The 12,588-nt window shown below is 36.8% G+C and overlaps 1 protein-coding gene across 1 annotated transcript in view; it reads left to right on the forward strand.

Moving 5' to 3' along the window:
- Positions 1-12,588, forward strand: part of Shcbp1l (SHC binding and spindle associated 1 like) — a 34,662-nt gene that overhangs the window by 19,766 nt on the left and 2,308 nt on the right. Inside the window, exons 6-9 of the mRNA XM_027935023.2 lie at positions 1,270-1,375; positions 8,225-8,378; positions 10,658-10,908; positions 11,983-12,105. Coding sequence (XP_027790824.2) covers positions 1,270-1,375; positions 8,225-8,378; positions 10,658-10,908; positions 11,983-12,105 — 634 coding nt within the window. The remainder of the gene's footprint in view (positions 1-1,269; positions 1,376-8,224; positions 8,379-10,657; positions 10,909-11,982; positions 12,106-12,588) is intronic.

The following is a 12,588-nucleotide window of genomic DNA, read 5'->3' on the forward strand; positions in this document are numbered from 1 at the left end:
CTTGTTAAAAAGTTTCCTAAAAGCATGTGTTTCACAAAAATATTATTTAAGATATAAGCTTAGGGCTGGGGCTGGGGCTCAGCAGTAGAGCGCTTTCCTAGCACGTGTGAGGCACTGGGTTCGATCCTCCGCACCACTTAAAAATAAACAAAATAAAGGTATAAAAAAAAGATATAAGCTTAAAACTGGGCGCAGTGAGGCACCCCTGTAATCCCAGTGGCTCAGGAGGCTGAGGCAGGAGGATCTTGAGTTCAAAGCCAGTCTTAGCAATTTAGCAAGGCCCTAAGTAACTCAGCAAGACTCTGTCTCTAATAAAATACAAAAAGGGACTGGGGATGTGGCACAGTGCTTAAGCACCCTTGGGTTCAATTCCACCCGCCCCCCCAAAAGATATAAGCTTAAAAATATTGACACTAGGGCTGGGGATATAGTGCTCGCCTTGCATGCAACAGGCCCTGGGTTCAATCCCTAGCAACACACACACACACACACACACACACACACACACACAAATAGCACTAAAGCCGCAATCCCTTGGCATCAAGCAGTAATCAAATCAAAGTGCTGCCGAGGATGAAGACCACACCCGGGAGGTTGCGGGACACCTCTGTCCATTGGCAAAGGAGTGTTGAGTTGACAGCAATAGTAAATTCCAACAGTTACACTCAATTTTTTTTTCTGACTTTCTTTTGGAGATGATGATTCAGAGACAAGAAATATAAAGAGAAGTAGAAAAAAGAATGGAATTAAAATTAGAAGTGCTGATGGCAAATAGCATAAAAACAACTGAGAAACTAGAATAATTCTGCTAGGCTGACAATAGCTAATTATTCTACAGAGACCATAGTTTATAAAACAAGACAACCGATAATTGAACATAGCATTTCACATTAGGTATGTCCCCAAATTTTCTTATGCCTCAGTATCACAAAGACATAAACTACCTCGCTTTCTGTGAGTTTTAAACTCTGGATTATGAAAATATGATCAATTTTTTTTCTAATCTATTGAAAAGCTAAGGTGGCTGAAGTGCTGGTTGTAGTGGCTTGCATGCCATCTGCTAGTGACAGCCCACTAAAATGAGAAGATCTTAGAGTTTAAGGGTAAACACAATCATCCAAAAGACCTTAATCACTGCATTGCCATCCAATTGCTCACTCAGAGAACTTAAATGGAACATATTTCTCAAAGATGCTTAGTTATTTTTCTTTACTAAACAAGGATCGATACTTCTCCATATTAATTCAATCACAAATGTTTTTACTATAGAGTTCATGGACCTTTCTTTCCAAGAATTCTGAGACGTAGGAAAGGAAAAAGAGACTTTGGAAAGACTATAACACATATTGTAGCCAAAGTGATGACTACTGAAATGGTAAGAAATATACTTTAGTCGTATTTAAGTTTTAGCTGCATGTAATCAGAAAAGAAGCCCCCTGCAGGAAGAGTTATTGCTGACTCATTACCGCCTGTTCCCTCCATCATATCCAGCTCAGTGACATATAGGTACTAAATAAACGTTGACAACTCTTTATTGATACTTGCCTTTTGCCAGGTACTATGCTAGCTAGTTGCCATGGTAAGGATGAGACACAAATATGAGCATGACTCATTTAGGGGAGATGCAGCATTGAACCAGACCATAGTCTTGTTTCAGCAAATTTCAAGTACAGTAGAGATATGGACCAGAAAAATACACAATTACAATGAGGAATGATAAATGGTACGATGGGGTGTGTACAGGGCACATGGAGTGGGTACTCCAGACAGAATCAGGAATTCCGGAAGTGCTAGCTGGAGAAAATAACCAAGCTTACAATTCACAATAGTTAAGCTATGGAACAATTTAGGTGCCCTTCAACAGATGAATGGATAAAGAAAATGTGGTACATACACACAATGAAATATTACTCAGCCATAAAGAAGAATGAAATTATGGCATTTGCCTGTAAATGAATGGAACTGGAGGCTATTATGATAAGTGAAATAAGCCAATCCCAAAAAGCCAAAGGCCAAATATTCTCTCTGATATGCAAATGCTGACTCACAATAGGCACGGGATATAGTGGGGAGTGGAGGTTCATCAGATTGGATGGGAGGAATGAGGGAAAGGGAGGAGGGATGGGAATGGGAAAGACAGTAGAATGAATCAGACATAACTTTCCTATGTTCATACATGACTACCGGCATAACTCCACATCAGGTACAACCACAAGAATGGGAAGTTATACTCCATGTATGTATGATATATCAAAATACATTCTACTATCATCTTATAACTAAAAAGAACAAAAAATAACCCAGCTGAAACCCAGAGGATGAATATAAATTTAGCCAGTTGAAGAAAGATGCATTTCTATGTTGTAAAGCAAATATTTCCATCTAACTTGGCCTCTTAGAAGTACTTCACAACTCTTTTTGAAATATTGTCTTTTCTTGTTTTATGTTACGATATTTTCCTGTTTTTTTATTCTTTCTGACTGCTTTTTTTTCTTTCTTTCTCCTATTGTCATCTGAACGCTTGGTACTTGGGTCTATTTTCTACACTTTTTTGTCCTTATGTGATTTATCAATCTTCTCCCATGACTTCATTTATATATACTTATATTCCAGAAGACTCTCAGACTAGAATTTTTTCTAAGCCCTAAGCCTTTATGTGTAACTGCCTATTGCTCATTACCCTGATTGCCTCGTCAGTACTACAGCTCACGGGTCTGCAATTCAATTCAGTATCTTCCCTTTACTTGCTCAGGGTCTACAGTGCTCTGTTTTAGTGAGTGGCACCACCATCTACAGGGTCGTTATTACAGTTTACTGAAAGTCATCCTAACATCCCTGTCACATTCACTAGCTCACTGGCTAGCTTCCCTCGCTAGCAGAATATCCTGCTGTGAGCCAAGTTGTTTCTTTTGTGTGCCCATCCCTCAGACTTCAGTTTAAATGACATTTTCACTGAAAAGGGCCTTCTCAACCTTTCAGGACACATTAGACGCCGTATATGATCATAGCACCCTGCTCTTCTCCTTGTTGGCACTTTCCCTTCTCATGACAGTCATAATGCTTTTGCAGTTGTCCTTTAAATGCATCTGTCTCTTCATTATAACATGAGCTTCCTGAGAGCACTCATCCAATCACCAAGCATGATGTCTGGCACATGGTAGGTGACCAGCGGTTTTTGTTGAATCAATAAAAGAATGTAGTGTGGCAAGAGAACACAGAACATGCCAGGTGTGGAGGCACACACCTGTAATCCCAGCATCTCGGGAGACTGAACAGGAAGATTGCAAGTTCAAGGCCAGCCTTAGTAGTTTGAGGCCTTTAGCCACTTAGTAAGGCTCTGTCTCAAAATTTTAAAAAATAATAATAAAAATAAAAAGAACTGGGGATGTACTCAGTGACAGAGTGTAGGTTAGATCCCTAGTAACATAAAAAAAGAAAAATACAGTACATATGAAAAACTAAAAGAAGTCCACTAAGGCTAAGAGGAGTATATGAGAGAGAAAACGTTGTCTGCTATCCTATTTCTATTATTTTGAACAAAATTGATTCTTTAAAATTGCTTATTGAATGAGATTGTTCAATAATGTTATTCTACCAACATCTTTGTAAACAGTTTTATAAAAAGTAGAGATTCTGTTCTTTTCCACAGTCTTATTTTATCGTTTTTACTTCTCATTTTGTCCCTTGTATCTGTTTAGGCTTCATTTCTTAATTTTCCTACAATGTGACAATGAAAAACTTCTTTGATTTTTATCCCAGACTGTCTTCATTTGTATGCCATTACCCTTGAACTTCTGTATGCCATTACCCTTGAACTTCAGAGACCAGCAGAATGAGAGCAAGGCCACTGTGAGAAGGCAGCAGTGTCCACTACTACTTTACTTAGACCTTTGCTTTTAGATTCACCTTTGAGTTGACAAAATATTTTAGTTTGGTAGTAGTCATAGCTACTCACATTGCCTTTAACATTGTAAAGTTTGAGGATTCTTTACTCAGAATTCTTGCTCAGTATTCTCTCTTTAAACACTTTATCCATGCCCATCATCTTTATGTTGGTGATCAGTACATGCTGCATAGAGGAAGGGATGGCATAGACTTTGCAGTCAGGCAACCTTATGTTCAAATTCACCGTCTCAGGGCACTTAATATCTGTGTGACCTTGGGCGGGCTGCATAACTTCTCTAAACTGCCATTTCCTTATTTGTAGCAACTTTTTAAAGAGAGAGAGGAAAAAATTCTGTACTAAATGGGTTAAGAGCACAAGTCTAAAGCCCAAACTGCCTGGATCCCTGGTTTTGCCCCTTTTACATATGTGATTTTCAACAAGTTATTTAATCAGTCTTCAATCTCTCTCCTGTAAAATGGGGTAATAGTAATTATGTTCCATATTTATAGAATTGTTGTGAAGGTCAAATGAGTAATTTGTCAGTAATGCTTAGCACGTGGTAAGCGCTCAGCAAATGTCTGCTACTTGTTCCAGCGCATGAACTGAAGTTGAACTTGAGCATTCTCCTGGGTCTAGGAAGAACAGTGCTGTCCCCATTGCAATGGTGTTCCTTCTTTTAGTCTGGAGACACACAGTGTGGTAGTGAAGGCCAGAGGCTTTGAAATCACAACAACCTGGGTTTGGTTCACCATTTTGCTTCTTAATATTTGTATGAAATTAATTACATGGTTTCTCATTTCCTGATCTTGTAAAAGGGAATAATGAAATCTGTCCCACAAGGTGTTAGACTGAAGTGAAATCATTTATATGAATCTTTTAACAAAATGTCCTGCACATAACTGTCAGCTCCTATTATCATTGTCATTTGTCATTCTTGATCCAATAATGTAGTCATCATTGCTGTCAGATTTTTCATGAATTGCTCCAAAAGGTGGTAGCTATGTTGGAAAATATGCCAGGTGCAAAGAATTTAATCAATTCTCTTCCATCTGTACCATGGACTCTGTTGCCACCTGCCTCCTCAAATGTATTGTTGATTACTCCTTCACTTTCCCCACTCCTTTTTTTTTTTTTTTTGGTGGTAGTGGTGCTGCTGGGGATTGAACCCAGGGCCTTGGGCATGCATGGCAAGCACTTTACCAACTGAGCTATATCTCCAGCCCCTCCCCTTTTTTTTCCTAAAAAAATTAAGGTGAAATTGAACCATTTTAAAGTGAAGAACTCAATGATATTTAGTACTTTCACAATGTTGTGCTGCTCTATTGTTACCAAACATTTTTATCACCTCAAAATGAAACTCCATACTTTGCCCTGTCCCCCAGCCCTGACAACCACCCATCTGCTGTCTCTACAGGTTTAGCTCTAGCTCTCCTGGATTTCATTTAAATGAACTCACACAATACCTGGCCCTTTACAACTGGCTGCTTTCACTCAGCATGCTTGTATCACATGTCATAGTGTCCTGTTGCCTGTACTTGCTTCATTTTGTTATTCCACTCATGGGGTGATGGATATTTGAGTTGTTATACCTTTTCTTTTTTTTATTCCCAGTGCTGGGGATGGAAGTCAGGGCACTTGCTGGGCAAGTGTGCTACCACTGAGCTTCATCCCCAGCTCATGTTTCCACTTTTTGAGCATTGTGATGGGCTGGTAAGAACATCCACGGACAAACAAGTGATTGTTTCACCATCTATTTTCAATTCTTTTGAGTGCATTGTGAGAGTAGAATTATCAGATCATATGGTGATTCTACATTGAACTAACCGAAGAACCACTAAATGGTTTGCACAGCCACCAAGCCATTTTACATTGTCTTCTACAATGTATGAGGGTTCCAATTTCTCTGGTCTCACCACATTGGCTAGTAACTTGTTTTTGTTATAGTCATCCTGGTGGGTACAAAGTGGCATCTCAGTTTGGTTTGATTTTCATTTCCATAATGAATAGTGATTTTGAGCGTTTTTTTCATGTGTTTGATGGTCATTTGTGTATCTTCTTTGCAGAAATGACTTTTCAGGTCACAAGTCCATGTTTTAATTGGGTTCTGTATCTGTTTCTTCTTGATTATAAGAGTTCTTTGTAAATCCTGGAAACTAGACTCTTACTGTGTGTATATTTTGCAAATATTTTCTCCCACTCCATAGACTTTTTATTTTCTTAATATTGTCCTTAGATGCACAAAAGTTCTTAATTTTGAGAAGTCCAATTTATCAATTTTTTTTCTTTTGTGTCTTTTGTTCTCGGTGTCATGCCTAAGAATCCATTACCAAATTCGAGGTCATGAAAATTCATCCTCATGTTTTCGTCCAACAGTTTTATGGTTTTAGCTCTTATGTTATTAGGTTATCAATGCATTTTGAGTTAATTTTTGTATTTAGTGTGAGGTCAATGTCCAACTTCATTCTTTGTATGTAGATATTCATTTGTCCTAATACCATTTGTTAATGAGACTGTTCTTTCCCCCACTGAATGGTGTAGACTGTCTTGTTGAAAATCAATTTGCCATAGTTGGATGGGTTTATTTCTGGACTTCCAGAACAATCCCATTGGTCTACATGTTTATCTTGTGCCAATACCACACCGTTTGATTTCTATAGCTTAGTATTAAGATTTGAAATCAGAAGTGTGAGTCTTCTACTCTCCTCTTCTTTTGCAGTATGATTTTAGCTCTTCAGGGTCCCTTTAATTTAAAGATGAGCTTTCCATTTCTTCAAAACAGGCTGTTGGAATTTTGATAGAAATTATGTTGAGCTGTTAGTACACCCAGCAGCCCCTCCAGGGCCCTCTCGCTCTCTGGGAGTTCTGTTTATATGCACACATGAATAAATACTCCTTGTACAGTCACTCATCATTGTCTGTGGATATTGTTTTTCAAATTCACAAGAGACAAGAACCCGGACAGAAGACACTGGCAGTGAGCTGCCGGGCCTGCTGCAGTACATGCAGGCGTGTGCTCCACCACTGAGCCACAACCCAGCCCCCTTTTTATTTTTTATTTTGAGACAAGATCTCACTAAGTTGTCACGCTGGTCTTTAACTTGTGACTCCTTCTGCCTCAGCCTCCCCAGTAACTGGGATTACAGGCATGTGCTACAAAGCCTGGAAAAATGTTTATAGCTTTGGGTTCAGTAATTCTGCCTAGAAATTTATCCTGAAGAAGTAACTGGAGATATGTATTAGAACTCTTTGTTGTAAAAATCATAAGCCATATAAATAAGAGAAATTGTAATATAAATTATGACATTTTATTATGCAACCACTAAAACTAGGCTTTGAAAAAATATTTAAAGACCTGAGGAAATGTGATATAATGCAATTAAAAAGTCAGACTCAAAACTAAATATAATAAATGATATGATGTATTCATACATAAATAATGTATAAATGGAAAAATATTAGAAGGGAATATCTATATAAACAGGTTTTTTTACATAAAAATTTGCAATTTATTTTTTCCTTTCTATTATGCTTTTATTTCCTGTTTATTTTTTATAAAAAGTACCATTTTTATTATACTGAAAAACAAAATGTTGACAGGCATTTATTTCAGAATATATTTTTACTTTCCAACTTATTTATTTACTTATTTTTTGTGGTGCTGGGGATTGAACGAGGGCCTCTTGCGCATGAGGCAGAGCACTCTACTCCCAATGAACCACACCCTCAGCCCTCAAATATTATTTAAAGTTCATTAGGTCTTTATGACTAATAATGAAGTTCTTTCCTTCCTGCTTTTCTATTCCCAAAGCAAATTTTTCGTACATTTTTGTATTTAGCTCTAGAAACTTTTATTTATAAAATTTTGTTGAATTACCCAAATTGGAGGATCAGTTTGAGTTAAAGAAAATGAGGTAGAACATAGAAAAGAGAATGAGATCTGGTGTTAGTATCTGGGGCTGAAGCTTGGCCTCACCACTTCTAAGCTTGTGTCCTTGGGCAATTCCCTTCATCTCACTGAGCTTCAAATTCCTTGTTGTTATAGCAGGGATATACTAAGCTCAAAGAATTGTTGTAAGGTTTAGGAGGTACTATGTCATGTTCAAAATGTAACTTCTGGTATGTGTCTCATACCCCAATACTTAAGATCTATAAAAGTGTTAGTGGTCAAAAGAAAATTTTATTTCATCATTCCCTTAATTGATAAATGGAATGATCATCTGAATAAATACTATATAGGTAAGTGTTTAGGGAAAAGCACATGTCCAATAAGTATCTGATTAAAATGACATGTTTCAGTTAACCCTATTGCTGAAGGTACACTCCTTTTCTTCTTTTTAGGTAAAGGACTTGTCTTCAGACACACTTCTCCAACAGCATGATGATTTGGATTTGGCTTTGGATAGTTGTTACAGTGGAGATACAGTAGTTATTTTTCCAGGGGAATATCATGCTGCAAATCTTGCTTTACTGACTGATGACATCATTATAAAGGGTTAGCAGGCTGCCCTTTGCAGTTTTTTACAGCAATATATGCTAGATAAATTGTCCAGTATAACTTGTCCTGTATATAAACAGATAAGCATGTTTAATGCAATTATTAGAAATTACATGAATTTATATTTTACAAAAATCCCTTTAGGGCTGGGGTTGTGGCTCAGCGGTAGAGTGCTCACCTAGCATGTGTGAGGCCCTGGGTTCCATCCTCAGCACCACATAAAAATAAATAAAGGTATTGTGTCCACTATAACTAAAAAATAAATATTTAAAAAAATTCCTTTAGTGCTTTTTACAGTTAAGATCTGTTCATTCGATTCTCCTTTTATTTTTGTTTTTGATGTTTTGTTACTAGGGATTTAACCCAAGGTGTTTTACCATGGAGCCATATCCCCAGCCTTTGTTTTTTTAATATTTATTTTTTAGGTGTAGATGGACGCAACACAATGCCTTTATTTTTATGTGGTGCTGAGGATCGAACCTGGGTCCCGCCGGTTCTAGGCGAGCGCTCTACCGCTGAGCCACAATCCCAGCCCCTCCCCAGCCCTTTTTAAAATTTATTTTTATTTTTACTTTTTTTTTTTTTTAAATATTTATTTATTTATTTTTAGTTCTCGGCGGACACAACATCTTTGTTGGTATGTGGTGCTGAGGATCGAACCCGGGCCGCACGCATGCCAGGCGAGCGCGCTACCGCTTGAGCCACATCCCCAGCCCTTTATTTTTACTTTTTAGATTTCTTTTGTAGTTGTAGATGCACAGCATGCCTTTATTTTTTTGTGGTGCCGAGGATCCAACCCAGAGCCTCAAACATACGAGGCAACTGCTCTGCTACTGGGTTATAGCCCCAGCCCTATTTTTTAAATTTTTGAGACAGGGTCTCACTAAATTGCTCAGGGCCTCACCAAATTGCTAAGGCTAGCTTTGAACTTGGCAATCCTCTTAGCTCAACCTCCCAAGCCCATGGGATTACATACAAGTGTGTACCACCACACCTGGCTTCCTTCCCCACCTTTCCATCTCTCTTTGTCTCTGAGAGAAGGTCTCACTCTGTTGCCCGGGTTAGTCTTGAACTCTTGAGCTAATTCTCCCACCTCAGCCTCCCAAACAACTGTGACCACAGGTATGCACCACTGCACCTGAACGTCCATCACATTTCCTGTGTGTGTGTGTATATCTTTTTAAACCAAAAACTATCTTTTTCTTATCCATCTCCACTTCGCATCTCTTAGTGATGTGAAGAAAACCTAAACGGAAGGTTATTCTAAAATATACTTAGCATTTTCTCAAAAAGGCAATTCACGTGAGGAAAAACAAACAGAAAAAACAGGATTTACTAAATTTCTTTTACGTTCTCAACATGTTCAGTAACTTTAGTTCTGCCCTTTTATTTTTTGATGCCGAGGATATTGAACCTAGGGGTGCTTACCCACTAATCAATATCCACAGCCCATTTTATGTTTTATTTTGAGACAGGGTCTTGCTAAATTGCTTAGGGTCTCAGGCTGAGGCTGGTTTTGAACTTGCAATTCTCCTGCCTCTGCTTCCCAAACTGCTGGATTACAGGTGTGAGCCATGAGGCCTGGCTGCCCTTTTAATTTTGAAGTAAGGTGTTCCCATTGTCCAGCCAAAAGAAAAGAAAGTTGACTTAAACTCCACCTTTCATTTAAAAAAATGAAGCAAAAATTTCACTATATTTCCATGAGTGTCATCACTAGTGTTAGCTAACTATGTGGGTAGTAAGGATCATGAATGTAATTTAAGACATCTGTAGTCTTCTTGATTCTAAATTGAGATAACTGTTTTAACTATTCTAGAGCACAATTATTGGTATGATTATATTAGAGTAAGCTAATTTAAGAGTCAGTCTTATATGATGGTAATTAATTACTATTTGAAACCAAAGTTAAGGTGTACATGTATTTATTTATTTACTTATTTATTTATATAAAAATATATAATGTCTATAAACATATTTTATATTCTAGACATTTGTACATGACTGCTGATTATAAAATTTAGGGAACTATTTGTGGAATTAGTATGTTGAATAAATATTACAGGTACATTTAAATTGATTATAAGCCCAGATTTTCCCATCACAGCATCAAAATTAGGAAAAAAAGATTACAGTCTAGTTAAATATCTACTTAGTTAACAACTGAGTAGTCTATCTTGTTAAAATACATGAAAGGAATAACAAGTATTACTGAATGACTAAAGGTCTTTAAAGTTTTAGATTACTGATTTAATTATATTTTTGTCCCTATGTATCAGGAGTTGGAAAGCGAGAGGAAATTATGATTACTTCTGAACCTTCTCATGACAGTTTTGTGGTGTCCAAAGCTGACAATGTGAAACTAATGCATCTGTCTTTGATACAACAAGGGACGGTTGATGGTATTGTGGTGGTGGAGTCTGGTCACATGACTCTAGAAAACTGTGTATTAAAATGTGAAGGAACAGGAGTGTGCGTTCTGACGGGGGCCGCTCTGACAATCACAGACAGTGAAATAACTGGTGCCCAGGTACTCCACTCTATAGAAAGGCTTTAGAGGACAACAGCTAACAATTTTGAGTGATCTTAACAATACAAAGGATAACAATTTCTTCATCTTTTCTTTTGAATGGAACAATAACTCAATTTATAAACTGGTAGAAATTAACAAAAGTGAGCAACTGCATACTTCATAAAAGTGAATAGCCCAAGTGTCCAAGGTAAAGAGTCAATCTGTGATTTGAGAATTATTTTTTTTAAATTAGAAATCAGCACTTATGAAACAGATCATGGGTCAATTATTTGATAGTTTATTTAAAAAGAAGTAAGTGCTTACAAGCTAGAAGAAATTGTTTTTAAGGTGTTCAGACTAGTTCTGACCATTTACAAATAACTGGAACATAGAAAACTTTTAATATTGAGATAAAAATCACAAAGTTCATTAAGGATAGGAGAACTGAGAAAAATGATGAAAAGAAACAGAAAACACAAGCAATTTTTTTTAGGATGACTTTTTGTTAATTTCCACTAAAATGAGGAATATACTATAGAGCATTATTAAGGATGTATAGTAGCAATAAATTTTTGTAACTAGTAAGACAATTGCTTAACGAGGTTTTGGCCTGTTTTTTACAGAATTCATTTGAGTAGAAGAGTAAGGTAATGGACTATATTACTCAACCTTCTTTCTAGGCCTGTTCCCCAACACAAATATTTACTTTTCAATATTTTTAAAGCATTCTCTTAGTTGTGGTGGGATATGCCTATCTGTAATCCCAGCTTCTGGGGAGGCTGAGGTAGGAGGATGGCATGTTCAAGTCAGCCTTGGCATTTAATCCCCAGAACCACACACAAACAATATCTCCACAATAAATTGCTGTCTGCATTATCATGAGTTTTTATGTTGCTTGTGTTTAGATTACTAATACAGAATTAAAAATTTCAAGCTGGGGGTGTTGCTCAGTGGCAGAGCACTCGCCTAGCATGTGCAAGGCCTTGGTTTTGATCCCCAGCACTAGAAAATAAATTACAATTTTCAAGTCTAAAGAAAATTTCATAGAAGGCCTTGTCTATGTGTACATGATTGTTTTGATTTTATTTATAGGGTGCTGGTGTTGAACTGTATCCTGGGAGCATAGCCATTCTGGAAAGGAATGAAATTCATCACTGTAATAACCTCAGAACTAGTGACAGTTCAAAAAGCACATTAGGTGGAGTTAATATGAAGGTATTGTCTTAACTCTTAATGTAGAATTGTCATGGGAATTTTAAGTATTAGAAAAGTAATAAAATATTAGCTTTAGTCTTAAAAGAATAGTACAAGTAATAAAATATTTTTTAATGAGGCTGAAGGGAAATACATTTAGCCCTCTAGTTTAATAATTTCAACTTAAAATCTTAGAAAATAAGCTGGAATATGAGCAAGTAGATATGCTTTTCTCTTATGAAAATATTGAGATTTTTTCATTGAGCATATCTATAACACATTTTGGAAAGTAAAACAAATTAAGAAAATAATATATTAAACATTTTAAGTCTTTCAAAATTTGTAAAGCAAAACAATGAATATATTAATAGCAATAATTTATAGGCAAAATGCCTTCCCACTCTTTTCTGGGAAACATCTTTTTAGGTCTCTCTAGATTTAGGTAGTTAACAATGTTTATGTTGATGAAAATTTGCCTAAATCGCTATAATTCTATTTTGTGAA

The sequence above is a fragment of the Marmota flaviventris genome, chromosome 12 (assembly GCF_047511675.1).
Source record: "Marmota flaviventris isolate mMarFla1 chromosome 12, mMarFla1.hap1, whole genome shotgun sequence".
NCBI classification, from domain to species: domain Eukaryota; kingdom Metazoa; phylum Chordata; class Mammalia; order Rodentia; family Sciuridae; genus Marmota; species Marmota flaviventris.